At 54.5% G+C, this 17,810-nt stretch overlaps 2 protein-coding genes and 1 long non-coding RNA gene across 7 annotated transcripts; 1 reads left to right on the forward strand and 2 right to left on the reverse strand.

Annotated features, from left to right (window-relative positions):
- Window positions 1–773: 773 nt before the first annotated feature.
- DECR2 (2,4-dienoyl-CoA reductase 2) lies at window positions 774–7,325 on the reverse strand. Of its 2 annotated transcripts, none has more exons than XM_019756232.2 (9): window positions 7,139–7,325; window positions 6,470–6,538; window positions 5,261–5,312; window positions 4,534–4,669; window positions 4,135–4,259; window positions 3,963–4,056; window positions 3,683–3,787; window positions 2,965–3,182; window positions 774–1,812 (listed from the first exon to the last, which is right to left on the reverse strand). In XM_019756232.2, exons 1-8 carry the CDS (start codon window positions 7,216–7,218, stop codon window positions 2,965–2,967), a joined length of 879 nt encoding a protein of 292 aa, XP_019611791.1. In that variant the 5' UTR covers window positions 7,219–7,325; the 3' UTR covers window positions 774–1,812. The 2 variants fall into 2 exon arrangements, with proteins under 2 accessions (XP_019611791.1, XP_074179032.1); XM_074322931.1 differs by having other exon boundaries at window positions 7,172–7,324.
- Window positions 7,326–8,080: 755 nt separating this feature from the next.
- NME4 (NME/NM23 nucleoside diphosphate kinase 4) lies at window positions 8,081–11,989 on the reverse strand. 3 transcript variants are annotated; one of them, XM_019756233.2, is made up of 5 exons: window positions 11,857–11,989; window positions 10,038–10,171; window positions 9,691–9,792; window positions 9,478–9,590; window positions 8,081–8,989 (listed from the first exon to the last, which is right to left on the reverse strand). In XM_019756233.2, exons 1-5 carry the CDS (start codon window positions 11,945–11,947, stop codon window positions 8,866–8,868), a joined length of 564 nt encoding a protein of 187 aa, XP_019611792.2. In that variant the 5' UTR covers window positions 11,948–11,989; the 3' UTR covers window positions 8,081–8,865. The 3 variants fall into 3 exon arrangements, with proteins under 3 accessions (XP_019611792.2, XP_019611793.2, XP_074178638.1); XM_019756234.2 differs by having other exon boundaries at window positions 8,081–9,091; XM_074322537.1 differs by lacking the exon at window positions 9,691–9,792.
- LOC109460645 (uncharacterized) lies at window positions 8,884–17,193 on the forward strand. 2 transcript variants are annotated; one of them, XR_012493036.1, is made up of 4 exons: window positions 8,884–9,014; window positions 10,595–12,240; window positions 15,589–15,727; window positions 16,052–17,193. It is a non-coding gene; the product is annotated as an uncharacterized LOC109460645 (long non-coding RNA). The 2 variants fall into 2 exon arrangements; XR_012493035.1 differs by lacking the exon at window positions 8,884–9,014 and adding an exon at window positions 9,493–9,609.
- The last annotated feature ends 617 nt before the right edge of the window (window positions 17,194–17,810 follow it).

A 17,810-nucleotide genomic window follows, 5' to 3' on the forward strand; every position in this document is an offset into this window, starting at 1 on the left:
TGTGTATGTCCTATTCGTTCTGTTTCTCTGGAGAACCCTAACCCATTAATAAAAAGCTTCCTCCTGGAACGTGCTCAACTGTACGTGTTAGCCTTCAAAGGCAGCAGAACCTGGGCCTGGCTGGTGGGACACCCTCCGTCCTCAGGCCACCCCCCACCCCCAGGGCCTTCTCCTCGGGGCAAGCTCTCTGTCATAAGAGGTGGTGTCTCATGATTGGCTCTGTCTCACTGGCCGGGTCTCCCCAGTAACCACTTTCACTGTTTTGTCTTGTTCCCCCAGCAGCATAAGGACCCATTCTGCCTTGCGCCAGCACGTTCTAGTCTCCATGACAACAAGGAGCATCTTTACAGAGCAAATGGTGCTCCCTCTGCCAGGTGGCTTCCCAGCTGGGATAGTCCTGGGCTTCCAGGACACTCCCTTGCACCTGGGAAGGCGGAAAGAGGTGGTCTCTTTCCATAGAATGAACTCGGACAAGTGACAAGCTGAACGGGAACATCTAGAACAGAACCCTCACACTCAGCACTGAAATGGCAGAGGGAACGAATGGCAGATGGGGACCTTGTAGGGGTGCGACAGCTCCCTTGGGGGCCCAGCTTATCCAGGCAAGTCCTCTCCCACCAGGGGAGCAGACAGCCTCTCCTTGCCCCGGGGTACGCTCTACCTGCCCAAGGATGGGGCTTTAAGCATTAGGTAGGAAGCGTTTTCTAAACTCTTCACAGAAAAAAGAGGAAGGAAACACACCCCCTACCTCTAAATGACCAGATCACCAGTGATTCTTTTCAAGTGTCTTCCTTCTGAAAACTTTTTTTTTTTTTTAATTGGGGAACATTGGGGAACAGTGTGTTTCTCCAGGCCCATCAGCTCCAAGTCGTTGTGCTTCAATCTAGTTGTGGAGGGTGCAGCTCAGCTCTAAGTCCAGTCACCGTTTTCAATCTTTAGTTGCAGGGGGGGCTCAGCCCACCATCCCATGTGGGAATTGAACTGGCCACCTTGTTGTTAAGAGCTTGCGCTCTAACCAACTGAGCCATCCGGCCGCCCCTCCGGAAACTCAGCAGCAGCTGGTTGTCTTCAATCTAGTTGTGGAGGGTGCACCTCAATGGCTTATGTAGGAATCAAACCAGCAACCCAATTCTTCAGACCTCGTGCTCTAACCAACTGAGCCATCCAGCCGCCCCTCCTTCTGAAAACTTTTGCGAAATCCAATGAGTAAATATTTTTAAATTAAAAAGATTATTTTTTTAAGGAAATGCATTTTTTGGCAAAGCACTAGGACCTGTGTTTATGCAAATAGGTGATACATACAAGGAGGAACAGAAGCAGAAGGGGTGGGACTGTGCCCAGCCAGAGGGCAGACCCACAGGTTCGAAGGCTTTGAACCTTGGAGCACCCACTGGGTGCTGGCAGGAGAAAGGAAGACAACTCAGGCTGGGGCTGGGCAGGGAAGACCAGCAGAATAGTCCGTGACCCTGAGTTGGGGGTGGAGGCACAGCCCAGCAACTTGGCTGCGTCTCCACTCATGTGAGCTCTGGAATGCCGACCTCTCCCTGGTAGACATCTGTGTGGTGTGGGCAGGTCAGCACACTGGCCTCCCCGCCTGGTCACTCCCGCCGTGCACAGGAGATGGGGCCATGGGGAGGGAATGTGGACACAGCATGGCTCCCAGAGGAGAGGTCAGTCTCTGCTTCAGGTGCTCTGCTGAGGTGGTCGGTTCGAAGCGCTCAGCGGGGTGAGAGGCAGGTCCCAGGAATCTAAGAACAGGCTATGGACCAGTGTCCCCTTCAGAACACCTCTTTTGCCTCAGCTGTCCAGCTCCTGTCAGAAACGCCGCACACACCAAGGTCACAGGGGACTGATGGCCCACCTCCCTGGTGGCCCACCTCCTGCACAGCCTAGGGGGTTGTATCTGACCTTGGGCAGCACCCACCAGTGTGGCTGGGCGAGGGTAGCGGGCAGCCAAGCCTTGTGCATCCCTTGGGGTGGACATCAGCAGCCCCCTTCTGCCCTCTCCCAGATCTCCCCAAGATGACCTCACCCCAGTGACTGGTTTACCAGCTCAGGGTTCACCCCCCAGCCTGTCTGGTCACCCACAGGCACTGAGAATGTGGCTGCTAGCAACCAAACCACAGAGGGCCTCAGAAGAGGGTCTTCTCAGCATCACCTGTGCCCACAAACAAACCCGCCTGCAGGGAGGATGAGGGTCACCGTGAAAGCCTGCTCCAACCTTGGCTTCACGATGTGACCCAACTGTGAGCTCCTGCAGTTTCCTCTACCACATCCACTCCCTCAGACAGGACAGGAGAACAAAAGTCCTACCGTGTTTCCCCAAAAATAAGACCTAGCCGGACAATCAGCTCTAACACGTCTTTTAAAGCAAAAATTAATATAAGACTCAGTCTTATATTATTTTGTGTTAGATAAGACCTGGTCTTATATTATAGTAAAATAAGACCAGGTCTTATGTTAATTTTTGCTCCAAAAGATGCATTAGAGCTGATTGTCCGGCTAGGTCTTATTTTTGGGGAAACACGATAGAACGTTCGTTCCTACCACCACCCCGTGATGCAGACCCAGGTTTAGGGAGCAGAGGGGTTCAGAGGCGTGGGCAGAGCCTCATCCTTCCTTGGAGGGAGCTGCTGTTCAGAGACCCGGGATGAGTGGGCCTCATGGGACGGCCACACCACTGAGTTTGCACGGGGGCCCTGAGGTCTGGGGTGCAGCTCCATTGGGTTGGGCCGCCTTCCGGCACCACCCATCTGCCCAAGAAGACCCACCCCCAGCCTTGACCTACATATGGCCTGGTCTTCTAGGGTAATGGAGGCCCAGAAGTGCCCAAAACATGTCTAGAAATATGTCCAAGGAATTGAGGGGAAATGCATCAGGACCTAGATAGTGATCACCGGCCCCCCGGTGGGGATTTCGGGAAGGGGGCCAGGTTACCCCCAGAAGGTGGGAGCAGCACATCACCTAGAGTTTAGCAGAGAAGGATGCGAAATCCGCCAGCAACTTGATGTCATTAGGGAACGTCAGCCACGCCCCGCCGTCAACCACCAGCAGGGCGCCGGTCACGTAGGACGCCAAAGGACTAGCCAGGTACAGCACACTGTGGGCGATCTCCGTCTTGTTCCCCAGCCTCTGCAGGGGGCTGGCCAGGAACTTCCCACTCATGCTGGCCTGGGGACCACCTGGGAGGGCAGGCCCTGTGAGTCCCAGGACCCCAGGGCCCTCCCCGCTCCCCTGTCCAGCTTTCCTGCAACCACATCTGGGAATGCTGGGGACATTATCAGCACCATCCTGATGGAACAGGACTAGGCCAGGTACAGAGTAACACCGCCACAGAACCAGCATAGGACTTTTCTGTGTACACCCTGCCAAGGTTCTGGAAGCTTCAAAGGGAGCCCCATTTTGTGTCTGACACACACATTGAAGCCAGCAGCCCTGTGGCCTCTGCCTCCAGGAAGCAGCTGCCCAAGTCTGGCTGACCATTAGTCCATTACAGCTGTGTGTTAACCATGAATGGCCCTGATTTGACTTGGGGACAGACTCTGCCGGCCCCAGAGAGCCATGAGGACTCGGCATGTGTCCCAGGCCTGTTCCAGCCAGGTGGGAGGGGAGCCCATGGAGGCACTGCAGGACCTGTGCCAGGCGAGCATCCAGGGGAGTGTGGGCTCCCCAAGAGCCTTACCCAGCCGCCGGAACCCCTCCGTGCCACTGATGGGACCAGGGGCAAGGCTGTTGACACGGATGTTCTGGGGACCCCACTCCACAGCCAGATGCCGCGTCATTGCATCTGCATGGAAAGAAGACAGGCGTGAGGGAGAACGCAGGGCTGTTCTGCCTTCTGGGGTCGCGTGGGTGCAAGTGAGGGCTCTCTACTGCCCACTCGGATAATGCCGCCCTCCAGAGATGGGCAGGAGAGGGACCAAACAGAAACCGAGGCAGGCAGACCAGAGCAGGTGCCGTACCCACAGCCGCCTTGGCAGAGCCTGCGTGTACTTGGAGCACCTGCCCCCGGGCACCAAGGGTCGCAGTGATGTTCACAATCACCCCTCCATGGTCCTGCAACACATGGGGGAAAGGGGGGTGTCAGTGAGCAGACCGCCAGAAGACGGGAGCTTCAGCCAAGAGGACACTCACCCGGAAGAACTTCTCATAGACCACACGAGACACGTTGAAGGTCCCCAAGGTGTCAATGTCCATCACGGTCTTGAAGGCATTGAAGGACAACGCACCAGCCGGACACAGGAAGTTTCCAGCGGCACCTGCAGGATGAAAGGAGACAGAGGATGGTGCTGGAGCCCTGGGCTGTTAGAGCATAAAAACCTTCAGGGTGGTCCGAGCTGGACAGGGAAGGAGGTCTGAGAGTGTCCCTGACTCTGATTCAGCCAAGTTCACACTGCAATGACTCAGAAGGAGCAGCGTTGGGCTGAGACAGTGGCCTCGAGTCTGGGACAGAAGTTCTGGGACCTCTAAGTAGGGAAGTCTGGTATTACTGACCCATCAGAAACCCCCTGACCTTGCTCAACAGTGACTCACAGTTTATGAGAATGTCAATTTTCCCAAACTCCTTCAGTGCCTGGTCCACGGCGGCTAGGATGGCTGGGGGAGCTCGGACATCCAGAGATAAAGGGAGGCACCGCCGGCCAGTGGCAGCAGTTAGCTTTCTGGCAGCCTAGAAGCCGGACAGGAAGACAGAGGAGAGGTGGGCAGCAGCCCAGTGGCCTCAGCCTTGAGAAACAATTCTTCAGAACCTGAGAAGGATGAGTCCAGGTTCTGCTGGAAAGCCAGGATTTGCTGCTAGACCCTTCTACTGAGATGCAGCTGGCAAGAAGCCACTACCTGGGTCCACGACCCCCCTTGGATATGTTCCTCCCTGTACATCATGTTCCAAGCCATTGGCCACAGGTCAATGGAAACTTCAGTTGACCTCCAGTCCCTGCCCAGAGACCAGCTGTGGCAGTGGTGAGACTCTTCTCCTGGGTGGGCATGTGGACCTCCTTTATAACCCTGGTGAGCTCAGAGATGTCTCTTGGGGTCAGTGCCACCCAACATTGAGGACCCCCTCACAGGACCCAATAATTAGATTTTTTAAAAAGTCAAGGGTGTCCCTGGGAGGCCACTTCCACTGAAGCTCCGTATTTGGAACAGAAGTGGCTTTTGGTGTCAACATCCTCTGGGCCTCAGGACCCTTCAGGCCCGGGCTCTGAGTCTCCACAGACACTCATGGATGGGGTGAGCACAGGAGAAATACCCCCCCCCTCACCGCTGACACTCTCGGAAGGCTTCTGCTGGCGATCACCACGTGGCAGCCGTGCCTGCAAAGCCAGAGGGCAGGTGTGAGGATGGCAAGGTGCAAGGGACACACCCAGGTGGGCTCCTGCCTGGAGCTCTAAGCAGAGCCCCTTCCGCCAAGGGTCTTTTGGGCCGAAGCACCAGCCCAGGGTTAAAGGCATAGCTGGCAGAGGACACAGTGGTCTGAGCAAGTGACTAGGGTGGGACCTCAGGTGGGTGCCATCGGTCCCATCCCAGGGGTTCTGGACTGCCCTCTCTGGCACCGGGTATCCCCACCACACAGATCTGTGGGCCCTGCCCCAAAACCATGTACACAGCACCCAAGAATCTGTGAGCATTGGAGGGGGCCCAGGCATCTGCACTGGGTCTGCCTGGCTCAGCCCCACATACCCCAAACCCCCTCCTGCTATGAGGTTGCTCCTAGGACAGAGAGTTCATTCTGAGGCCAGGGCGCCTCCCCTGCCTCACCTCCTGACAAACTCAATCTCACAGTAACATCAGCTACTACCTGCTAAGCAGTTTTTACCTATTTCTCAATACGACTCTGACCTGTTCTGCTCAGAGAAGCAACAAGCCCAAAGCCACCTGCTTGGAAAACAAGTTCACCTGGAATGAATGAATCCCCAGATCTTATCCAGTGGGACCCACCTCTCTGGTATGAAAAGTGGGGACCCAGGAGAAACTGGGGAGGGTCCCTAGGATATCAATAGGTTCCCTCTCCCCCAACCCCAGCCTAACTCTGGGCCTCACACAAGCTCAGGTGACAAGTTGCTGTCACCTCGGGCTCAGAGGTGACAAGTTCTGAGCCTAAGGCCACAGAACTTGTGTCTCAAGAGACAAGGTATTCTGCATCCAACTGGACCCTCCCTGAACCTGGCTCAGCAAGGCCCCAGGGGGCCCTGCAGTAGAGGTTCCTCAACCTGTTGCACCCTCCCCCTTTGTACAAATGAGAGTGCTGAGACCAGAGCTACAGTCTTGATTAACCTCTAGAAGACCCTGGAGTCCTGCCTCTCCCAGGACAGCACTTGACCCTTCAGATGCTCTCCGTTGGTCAGTTGCCTAGAGGGGTTCCCACACCCATCAGCATCTTGCCCACGAATCCTAGGATCTGGCGGGGTTCCTGCAAGGTGTGAGGGTTGGTGAGGGGGGATGGGCACACAGCACACAGAGCAGCGCTCACCGCATAAATATCTCAGCTATCCGGAACCCGATCCCAGAGCCCCCGCCTGTGATGAAGGCGACTTTGTCCCTGAGAGAAGAAAACAAGAGTCTCTTTAAAGGCATCCCTGTTAACTTGGGGACAGGAGGGAGGCCGCTGGTTCTGGAAGGACTTTGACCCTCTGCACTGGGCTCCTCTATCAAATTTGGATTGTTGACAAGGAACGTGGGTGATTTTTGTAAGGAAATGAAACACCGCTTTTTTTTAAGCTTGCATTCCTAGGGGAAAACCTATTTCAACCTCAAAGTCTCTATTCATAAAGTTATCAATTAAGTGAGTAATGTTTTCAGAACACACAAGCCTTCCTCCGCCCGCCCCTCACTCCCACCCTCCTAGGCTTACCACGAGGAATACCCAGCAGCACTGGCCAAGACAAACAGAACATACTCTCACCAGGGCAAAGACCAAAACACAGGAGTACTTGGGCGCCCCCAGCCTCTAGTCCCGCTCCCCGAGGCGTCTCGAGCCCCCAGTCCAACTCCCCGGGCGCCTCCAGTGCCCGGTCCCACTCTCCCGGCGCCTCTAGTTCCCAGCCCCGCTCCCCTGGCGACCCCAGTTCCCGGCCCCGCTTCCACCGGCGCCCCGAGCCCACGGTGCCACTCCCGAGGCAGCCCGCAACTCGGCCCTCACTGGAGTAGGTCGGGGCTAAAGAGGTGGCGGTACTCAGGTAGACAGTCGTCCTCTGGGACATCGGGCGGCGGATGGGCCATGGCGCTTGGTGAGGACCCGGGGCGGCGAGGACAGCAAGGACCTGCTCAGGATCAGAGCACCAGCCTCCACGTCTGGGACAAGGAGCAGTCTCGTGACGTCACCTCTAGGCAGCCTACCGGGTCCTGGGATCCGGATGCCTCGCCCATCGCCACCGCCCAGCCCAGAGGCCCGCCCTCTTCCTAGGACGCCCCACCCACTCGCCCCTCCCGCGGCCACCCGGCCCCGCCCACAGAGGCGCCAAGCTCCTCCCAGGACCACCGCCTACCCCGCTAGCCCCGCCAACTGCGGCCGCACGGCCTGCTGGGATCCGGGGGTAGCTGGTCGATTAGGGAATCGCGGCGGGCGCAGGCGCCGTTCTGCGGGTCGGTTTCTGCAGCTGAGGTCGGGTGAGAGGGCCTGCGAACCGTCCACAACACTAGGTCCTTTTCACAAGATTGGGTGTCAGTGTCGTGGTCGGAGCCAGACGGACACAGCGGACACTCGGTTCCGAGGTTAAGGTCAGGCTCGCGTGCCGGCCCAGGACACCTGGGCTTTCTCCCCCTCGCTGGCCTAACAGTGCATTTAAAACACCTGGTTGGGAGGTGCTCGGCATCTAAATGCCCTCTTCTCCCGGACACCGCTTCCCTGTTGCGTAAATATCACAAAAAAGAGGGAAGGAGACTGGAGTCCAGGAAAGCCACGGAAAATGAGGAAGGCCTTTGCCTCCTGTGGCCAGCCCCACTGCCAGTTCCCAAAATGACCTGTGTCAAGGACAGGGCACTTCATCCACACCACATGGAGGCACAGGCAGCAACTTATGCTGTGAATCCAGGCTCAGGGCATCCATCGCCAAGATGTCAAAAATATAAAATGAGGAGCAAGTCAGCCTCAGCAGATGTAATGATGTGCAGTAACAAGTGAGTACAGACACCTGGGGACCAAGGGTAAGGGGTGAGATGTAGTGTCAACGTGTAAATAAGTGGACACCAGGCAGCTAGATCAGCCTGGGCCACATGAAGCCATGAAGAGGGGAGAGTCGTGGTCATCAGGCTTTCTGCTCTTGGGGTGGTCTCAGCTGCCACCTTCCTGGCCACCCTTTCCTGCCACCCTTCAGTCCTGCCCAAGGCAGGCAGCTCCTCCTTCAGCAGGATCAGATCGAGTGGGGGTTGGGACAGTACCAGCTCGGGCCAGCTTGGATTTCCCCACGTCAGGCTGGAGGTCTCTGCACCTCTGCCTGAATCATATACATTCAACAGTTACTGATCTACTGGTGTGAGATGGGAAGCTTCATCTCTACTTGCAAACGACTTAGAACTTTGCATGAAGGCCTCCTTCCCACCTAGCTGTAATGAGCGCTCCACTCCACGCACAGGAGTGAAATTTAATGTCCCCCCCTTGGGGGAGGGGAGGTCAAACTACCCACTTTTGGAGATACCTCAAAGGTGGTCTAGCACTTTGGTACAGAAAGGATTTGGTCCAATCTCTCGATGGCTTAGGATACTAAAAGGCACGTAAAGTTGGCTCATTTGCTCTGGGTTGGGGTGTAACAAAAGGTGGACGGGGGGTGGTCTGGGGCAGATGGGCAGAGCACTGGGTGGCTCAAGTTCTTGTGGACAGAGGTAGTTGGTCCTGGCTGGATGCTGGGGCGGCTGAAGGCAGCCTGAGGTTCAGGCTGGGTAGAGGCTGCTGCGGTGGCCTTCATCTGCCCAGTCCACCAGCTCATTGCTCTGGAACCACAGCTGGATCTCCCTCTGGGCCTCCTCCACGGAGACGCTGGCATGGATGACGTTCCTGTGCCAGGTGACAGGCAGCAGAGGTAAGCCACAGGCTTCAATATGCATCTTAGGGGTCCTGGGAGTGGTCTGCTGATCCTCTACTGTCTAGGGGGTTAAGCTGGGTGATTGCGCAGAAGAGAAAGGAAGAAGAGGGGAGCTGGGAAACGGGGCTCGAGCCTGGCCTTGGCCTCTTACCCACAACCTCATGGACCAGCCCAGACTGTTACTGGGAGCCTCATTTTCCCACCAGTCCTCCCTTGCCAACCCCTCAGGGTGTCTGGCAAGATAGAGTCAGATAACAGACAGTGATGGCAGAGTACAGACACAACACACAGGGAATGCTTTATCATCTGTGAGCGGAAAAAGGCCTTGAAAAAATAACTGAACTAGCAAATAATAGGTGTGATGTCCCACCATCAACATTCTCTTCTGGCTTTTTGCCCAGCAAGACGATGAGCTGGCCCCCTCAGCTCCCAGTGGCTTAGTGTCCCAGGGCCCCTGTACCTGCTGATGTGGACGCTGAAATCTCCTCGGATGGTGCCAGGGGCAGCGGCAGCCGAATCAGTGTGTCCTATCATGGCTCTCGAGGTGCAGACCACATTGGGGCCTTCCCAGACCTGCAGCACAGAGATACAGGTCGGGAGAAGTGGAGGGTTCAGCAGCTCTGGGCTCAGTTCAGGGCCCCCCACCGCTTCCAGCACCCCTGCCAGGCCATACCATGGCCACCACGGGGCCAGAGCTCATGTAGCTGATGAGTGCTGGGTAAAAGGGCTTCCTCTGAAGGTCGTGGTAGTGCTCAGCAAGGACGCTCTCCGGCACCTGGGTGGCGTTGAGGGGAGGGGTGAGAGTAGCCCCTGGAGAGGCAACTCACTGGGCACTGGCTTTGCAGATAACACGTACATGGGCTGAAAGGCCAGTCACAGCAGTGCAGGGCAGATACCACCTCCCCCCGCTCCCCGTGTACTGCTGACACCAGGACACGCCTCCTGACTAGGAGGGACATCCTGAGGTCTGTGAGAAGCCCCCTGCCCTGAGGAGCACCCACAGGCCAAGAGCCCTGGTACCTGGAGCATCTTCATCCCCACCAGCTTGAAGCCCCTCCTCTCAAAACGCTGGATCACATCCCCAACAAGTCGCCGCTGCACCCCATCGGGCTTCACGGCCACCAGGGTCCGCTCCCGGTTCCAGGAAGTCCCTCCTTTAGAAGAGTGGGGGGGATCAGGCCTGTCACCTCACACTTTCACGTCTTCACAAGCTGGTTCCCCTGCCAGGGCCCAGGTGTCCCCAGTGTCCGCCTCCACCAGAGCAGCTCTGGAGGGGAGAAGTGGGGTGCCCACAGCCAGGAACTACCCAGCATGGTGCTGCCCGTCAGGGACAACCAGGGCAGTGGGTTCCTGGGGGCTTCTAGCCTGTTGGAGGGGGCATGGCTCCTCCCCAACCCAGGCAGTGGCAGAAGCTGCCCATGATGGAGCTGGTGTCCCCTGAGAAGGCATCTTAGAGAGCCAGGAGGCCCGGGAGGCACAGAGAAGCCGTGCTGGAAAGAAAGCACGACTCTTAAGACTCCTGTGCTTGGAAGTGATGGCACAGACATTGTCTGAACCCCCACCTGCCACATCCCCAGGGATCCAGAGCCGATCTTCTGGGTGTGAGGTGAAGGAAGAGCAGGGGAGCACAGAGAAATGAAGTACACCCTCCCCACCAGGTGGGCCACGGACCGGGGATTGGGAAGGTAGGTAGAGGGGTTCCTGTGTGCAGGTGGGTAGACCTGGAGGGCTCCTCCTCTCACACCTTATTGGCCAGGCAGGATCTTGGTGCTGCTATGGGGTTTCGAGGCTGGCCACTTCCAGACCTAAGGAGAGCCCTGAGCCCTGCCCCAACAAGCCAAGGAGACAGAGGCTGCCATCGACCCCCTATAGCCCCAGGCCACTTCCAGAGTCACTTAGTCCCTCGGCATGGGGTCCAGGCTCAAATGGGCTTTTGAGAGGAGCCCAGATCCTGGAAGTCCTGCAAAGTCCTTCAAAGACAACTGGTGGAAAAATGAGATTAGGGTTGGTGCAGGCCAGTGTCCCTGGGGTCACCTGCAGCTGCCGTTCCTCATTCCCAAGAGGAAAATGAACCATAACCTGTGCTGGGCTGGAGAGCAGGCAACGGGTCCCCACCACATCCCTTCACGGCTGAATGAGGCCCACGGAGGAAGCCCCCCTGGCTTGTTTGTTCTCCCCAAACCCAGGGCCTAGGGACCCGCTGTGTGGCCTGGCCTGCTGCAAGCTGGCTTGTGCCTTGGGATATGGCAGTACACTCTTCCAGCATCTGGAACACCATGACATCTGGCTCTCCATTACAGCAGAGGACCTCTTACAGATAGCAACCTGAGTGCCCCTAACAGGGATGGGCCAGGTGGACTTAGGGCCTGGATAAAACGCCCCATGGACAGTGGTTCCCTGGAGGAATGTTCATTGGCTGAGGATGACCCCCCCACCCACCCCACCCCCGCCCCCTCAGGAGCCCCAGGTCAGCTGGGACCCCCATCAGCACCCAATGTGGGCACCAGGCCTCTGGCTTCCTCCTGCTCCAGGGCGTCGGCCCCTCTGCCCAGAGGCAACCTGGGGAGGTGGGCCGCGGGTGGGGGGAAGGGACAATAAGTGGTGGGGGGTACCGGGCCCCTGATCAGCCCAGATGGCGCAAGAACCCAAGGAGCGCGCCGCTCCAGCCTGCGCCTTCCGGGACAGCCGGGTCGCCCGCCCCCCGCGCGGTGCCCGGAGGCCTCCAGGCGAGTGGGCGTGCTGCAGGGGTCTGGGTCCCCCTCTCCAGGGCTGCCGCGTCCTCACGTGCGCCAACAAAGGCTGGGAGGCGCCTTCCGCCCGCCCTCTTCCCTCCACTCACCCGAGCTGGGGCGCACGAGCAGGCTGGGGACCAGGGCCCGCGGGCGGCATAGCAGCACCCGCAGCGCGGCGCGCCCGAGGAGGCCGCTCATGACACCCGGCCCGCGGGCTCCGCAGAGCGCAGGAGGAGTGCGCGGGACTACAGCGCGCCCGAGGGCGGGGCGGAGGGAGGGAAGAAAGGGAGGCGGGGCGGAGGGAGAGAGGAAGAAAGGGTGGTGAGAGGAGGAGCGGAGGGAGGGCTGCGTTGGCAGGTTTCAGGCCCCCTCTTCATCTGCCCCTAACCCGCAGGACCCCATGGTCTGCAGCCCCACCTGACTGTTCGCCACTTGCAGGGCCCGTGGAAATGTATAATGTCCATTTCTGTTAAAATCAGAAGAAAAAATACGTAAGTATGAACCCAGCATGGATTATATTTATCATACCAACGCAGTCGTTAAGTATTAATATTATTGACATACAAAAAGCTGTATATATTTCATGTATAGGATTTGGTGAATTTGGACATAAGTATATGCCTGTGACACCATTACATATATATGCCACAAATATATCCATCACCTCCAAAAGTTTCCTCCCACTCTCTTTATTATTATCATCATTGTGTGTGCTATAAGAAGACAATATAAGATTTATCTTCTTAGCTTTTTTTGGTCATTCATATTGGCTGGCAACACCCTCTTGGTTTTCTTCATTTTTAAAGGATGTCTTTGCTGGATATAGAATAGTGGGTTGACGGGAGTTGTTTCTTTATTCCAGCAAATAAAAGATGGCATTCACTATCTTCTGAACTCCACCATTTCTGACGAGAAGTCATAAGTGTGCAAATTGTGGCCTTGAATGTCATTTTTCTCTGCTGCTTTTAATTTTTTTTTTTTAGTTGGAGAAGGGGAAGAGGACTTTATTGGAGAACAGTGTGTACTACCAGGTCTTTTTTTTTCCAAGTCAAGTTGTTGTCCTTTCAGTCTTAGTTGTGGAGGGTGCCGTTCAGCTTCAAGTTGTTGTCCTTTCAGTCTTAGTTGTGGAGGGCACAGCTCAGCTCCAGGTCCAGTTGCCATTTCTAGTTGCAGGGGGCACAGCCCACTATCCGTTGTGGGAGTCGAGGAATCGAACCTGCAACCTTGTGGTTGAGAGGATGCGCTCCAACCAACTGAGCCATCCGGGAGCTCAGCGGCAGCTCAGCTCAAAGTGCCATGTTCAATCTTAGTTGCAGGGGGCAGAGCCCACCTTCCCTTGCGGGACTCAAGGAATCGAACTGGCAACCTTGTGGTTGAGAGCCCACTGGCCCATGTGGGAATCGAACCGGCAGCCTTAGGAGTTAGGAGCATGGAGCTCTAACAGCCTAAGCACCAGGCCGGCCCTCTGCCTCTTTTCTTTGCTGTCCTCTTGGGACTCTAATTTTAGACATGTTAGATCTCTTTACTCCAGCTCAGGTCACTGCAGGGAGGAGACAGGAACAGGTGGGCTGCTGCTTCTAGGAGGAGAGGCCCTGGGTAGCCTCACCCCACATCTGCCAGCCCAGGTAAACTGGTGAGAGGTGCCCATGGGGAGCCCTCCAATCAGAATGTAACTCTTGGGGCCTCCCGATCTAGAAACCATCTTGTGCCCCTGTCACCCTCTGCTACTAACCCTTGGAAGGGGACCAGGAATTTGCTCTGGCCACCATGCTCCAATGTGGCTGGATCTTATCCAAAGCCCAGTGTAGGCCAAAGAGTCCTGAGGGTACCACCTGTGCCCTTCATCGTCTGGTTCACCAGTGCCCAGTGCCCAGGGCAGGAAGCATTCATTTGCCAAGATCAAATGGGGATACATAAGAACTACATGCTGTGCTTTAAAAGTACAAGACAAAAAAAAAACCTAACCTTTATTTAACTCATAATTCTAAGAGTATGTACTTTCTTACTTTTTGGCTAGGAAAAGGATCTTTCCTTTATGAATGATAATAATAGACGGTAGTGCCTTAAGAAAAACTTTGTTTTGGGAAAATAAAGATTCAGAAATCCTACATTGTTCGCAAAACTTTGAGGAAACTATTCCTATGAAATCCAGATGTCTGGGTACCCCGATCTAATTTATGCCAACAAGTTGGGGCATTAGGACAAAGAGGGAAATTGATTATCTTGCACCCACACCTCCCTGTCAGACCACATAAGTTTTGACCCAGCTCTTTCCTACAGGAAACCTGCAATGGGGTGGGGTGAAAGGATACCCCACATCTATAGAGTTGGATGGAGGCCATGAGGAGACAGGGAGGGGCTCCTTCCGCGACCTGGGGTCCTCACAGGAGCTTGCACACAGGAAGCATCTGGAGGAGCCCAGGGTGGGGTATGGGGGACAGGTAGGATGAGAGAGCAGCCCGATTGCCTGAAGGCCTGTCATTTTCACAGTGTGTACAGGGCTGAGCAACTGCCTTTAGCTGGAAGGGCAGTAGTGGGAGATGAGTCTGGGTCCAGGGCAGTGGTACCACTTGCCTCTGGTAACCAGAAAGAGGGGAAGGGAGGGAAGGAGGGAGGGAGGGAGGGAAGGAGGAAAAGAAGAAAGGAAGACTTGAGCAAATGATGAGACAGGTGGGAGGGGAAGGGCAGTGGGCGAGAACAGGTAGCACTCTTTCCTCTTCCTCCACTGGATGGGTTGAGAATCCTTGAAGGAGTCCCTAAAATTCAAGTGCTGCAACTCTTCCCATGATTATTTGGATACAATTGAATGACAGTGGTTTTTTAGTTTTTGGTTTTGGTAACCTTTGAAATTTTGATCCAAAGCAAATAGAATGCTCACTGTAGCCAGACTGGAAAAACATCCCTGTTCACCCGCACGGTCCCTCTAAGAGCTCTCCCTTCTGGGTGGGTGGGCAGCACTCCATTCGGTCCCACAGAGCTAGTGAGAGGATCTGAGGGTGTCCCAGTCTAGAAATGGGATGTATCCATGTTATCCAGCAACTGGATTTTTCCACTTTATTAATTTTCCTTCAGAAGACCTAAGACCCGTCTAAAAGTTGTGTAAAAATTCATAGTATATTATAATTTATTCATCCATTCCCCTTCCAGAGCTCCCAAGTTTCTGCAACTACAAACACTTCTGTAGCCAACAGCCTTGTGTCTGTCCGTTGGGTTTTCTATTAACACTTTAATGTTGCCACAGTAACCTTGAAAAGTTTGGGAAGTTCACATTCCCACCAGCAAAGCATGAGGTACCTGTTCCTTGCATTCTGAGATGGCTACCTGTGCTGCTTTTGACGAGGTGTCAGGTTTTAATTTGTTTTAAAACAGTTTGGCTATTAATTAGTGCAATGGAGCAGCATTTCATATATTACAGGCTATTTGCTTCTTTTCACATATTCTCCTGTAAACTGCCTGTATGTGTGTGTGTGTACATGTGTATATATGTATATATATATATATATATATATATATATATATATTTTGTGTCGATTTTTCTTTTGTCTTTTTTCAGTGTGTAAATTTCCTTTCTATCTTAAGTAATGAATCCTTTATCATGTGATAGCACATATTTTCTCCCATTTGTCTTTTGACTTCATCGATGACTCTATCCCGCTTTTTACTTTCAGACTTTTTATACTTACATATCATTTCTTAAAATGTAGTCAAACAAGTAACTTTTCCTTCATGGTTTCCGGGTTTCCTGTTCATCTTGCTTAAGGTATTCTTTCCCATCCCTGTATTCTAAGGGATGCGTTCCAAGTTTCCTTTGAACATTGTAATTGTTTTATTCTTGGCAGTTGACCATCTGATCCAGTTGGAATTCATTTTTCTGCATGCTCTGAGGTAGCATACAGAACGGTGCATATTCAAGAACTTCTAGACAGGACCGCCCTGTCGTTGGGCCTCAGTTTTCCATCTTCAGTGAAGCCCCTCAAGGTGGGTTCTAGGGTTCTTTCCATTGCTAATAATGTTATTTAGCAGAGGTCTCCAGACTCCAGTCCAGGGATCCCTGTCCATCTACAAGTTCACCAGCCCCCCAGATGAAGCACCGGGGTTAGGGGTGCCTCCCCTCCTACTAGTGGGAACTTGGGCACAGGAACCTCACACTAAGGTGGCACACTCAGGGGAGGCCCTGGGAGTGAGGAGGGCTGGTGTGTGTGTGTGTGTGTGTGTATGGGGGGTCTCTGAGCCCAGCCTGGGGCAGGGGGATGGATCTTGGCTAGCACAGTCCCCAATGCTGACCACAGCTGTTGTCCCCAGGATAACTCTGGGTCAGCATAATGCACTAAACTCACAGCTCAGCAAAACTCAGAACAGACTTCTGTCTCTTTAAGCTGAGAACCGCAGGAGCCCCCCTGCTGTCAGCGGCAAGGAGGGCCCAGCCAGGATTCCAATGGAACAAAGGGTCTCTTTTGTGCTTCACACCTTGGGCTTCCTTCTTCCCTAGGCCTCCAGCCTCCACCCCACTTCTCCACCCTTCTGTGGCCTTGGGTTTGCAGGGTCAGCTTCTTCTCCCTCCCCTCCAGTAACCCTCACCTTCTCCCCAGGGTTAAGTTCAAAAGGTACAAAGATATTACCGCACCCCCACCCCCAGCCACTCTGCGGTTCCCTCCCCCAGGGTCAACCTGTGTACCTGCCACTGGATGCTTCCAATTATTCCATGCCTCTGAAATATGCAAATAAAATATTTTCTTTTCCCCTGAAAAAGCGGTTTCTTCCTGAACACATTGTTCTGCCCTTTCCTCTTTTGAGCTAAAGCTGAATTTGGTCGACCATTTCTAATCAGTACACAGAGCTTCCCGGTTTCCTTCCGCAGTCGCACTGTCATGTTGTTATGAATCACCCTTAAGGGTATGGCGCCCTTAATTCGAACACCCCGTCTCAGGACCAAGACGTGCCATCTCACACTTCTGTGAACGTCTTCGTAGGGAAAGTGCACAGCAGTGGAACGACTGAGGCAAGGCTACCGCCACTGCCACTCAGAGTCCAGAAGCTTCCCCCAGGCTCACGAAATACAAGAACAGTCTGTTGACTCAGTCGCACCCTTCAGATTGAATCAAACTTTTTGAGCTTCGCAGATTTGGTAGGTGAAAGGAGAAAGAGATGTTTGGGTGCTTTTTAATTTGCATTTCAAATTCTAAGGAAGGAAGTTGGAGTCTGCGCCTCATTTCCTTTCGAGGAATATTCCTGGATCGTTTTGTACTGGAGGGTGGTTATTTTCTCATTGATTTGTAGGAGCTCTTTATTATTAATCTTAAGATTAACCCTTTGTAACAGAAGAGCAACCATGTCCTCCCCAGTTTATGGCTTGTTTTTTTTGACTTTGCTTAGGCAGGTTTGCTTTGCAGAAAGCTTTGGTTTTCTCACCTAGTTGAATGTCTCAGTCTTGCCTCTATAAAGTTTGGGGCCATATTCAGGGCGGCACGCCGTAGCCTCCGCCTCCCCAAGACTCTAAAAACTTTACCTAAGTTTTCTTCTAGTCCCTGACAGTTCCCTTTTTACGCTTAAATCCTTAATGTTTGAGATCTATCCCGGTGTAAAGGGTGAAGAGTTAGTCCCACTCACAGATGTGAAATTCCCACAAGTACAAGGAGCTTTTTCATCTTTCCATAAAAGTTTTTTACACACACTCGTAGCAACTTTGTGGAGCGACAGCCCGGGAGTCCAGCTCTGTAAGGCGCGCAACCCGGGCGGGCGCTGGCGAGGCAGAAATGAGTGCGTGACTCGCCCCACGGAGGGGGGGTGTCTCCGCCAGCGCCCCTCCGCAGCCTGGCCCACGATTCAGTGAACCCACAGACGGCACTCGCCTCCCGTGGACCACCCAGCGCCTCTAGGAAGCATCTTCGCGTCCCCCGCCGCCTAGAATCTCCTGCGCGTTCTAATTCACGCCCCGCATTCCCGCCTCGGTCCCACGTACACCGCGCGTACCGCGTGACCCTCCATCCCATCCTGCCCTGCATCCCCCTTCCTGCGCACGCGGTCCCCATCAGTCCCCGACCTCCCTCCGACCCATTTTCCT

The sequence above is a fragment of the Rhinolophus sinicus genome, linkage group LG18 (assembly GCF_036562045.2).
Source record: "Rhinolophus sinicus isolate RSC01 linkage group LG18, ASM3656204v1, whole genome shotgun sequence".
In the NCBI taxonomy this organism is placed as follows: domain Eukaryota; kingdom Metazoa; phylum Chordata; class Mammalia; order Chiroptera; family Rhinolophidae; genus Rhinolophus; species Rhinolophus sinicus.

Bases quoted from the DNA above. Each gene is read 5' to 3' on its own strand.
- DECR2 (XM_019756232.2), bottom strand. From the start codon at position 7,218: ATGGCCCATCCGCCGCCCGATGTCCCAGAGGACGACTGTCTACCTGAG. The intron at 4,670-5,260 runs GTGAGGGGGGGG...TCCGGCTTCTAG, and splicing joins GCCTTCCGAGAGTGTCAGCG to GCTGCCAGAAAGCTAACTGC. The intron at 4,260-4,533 runs GTGAGTCACTGT...TTCATCCTGCAG, and splicing joins AATTGACATTCTCATAAACT to GTGCCGCTGGAAACTTCCTG.
- NME4 (XM_019756233.2), bottom strand. From the start codon at position 11,947: ATGAGCGGCCTCCTCGGGCGCGCCGCGCTGCGGGTGCTGCTATGCCGC. The intron at 9,793-10,037 runs GTACCAGGGCTC...AACGCCACCCAG, and splicing joins TGGGGATGAAGATGCTCCAG to GTGCCGGAGAGCGTCCTTGC. The intron at 9,591-9,690 runs GTATGGCCTGGC...TCTGTGCTGCAG, and splicing joins CTGGCCCCGTGGTGGCCATG to GTCTGGGAAGGCCCCAATGT.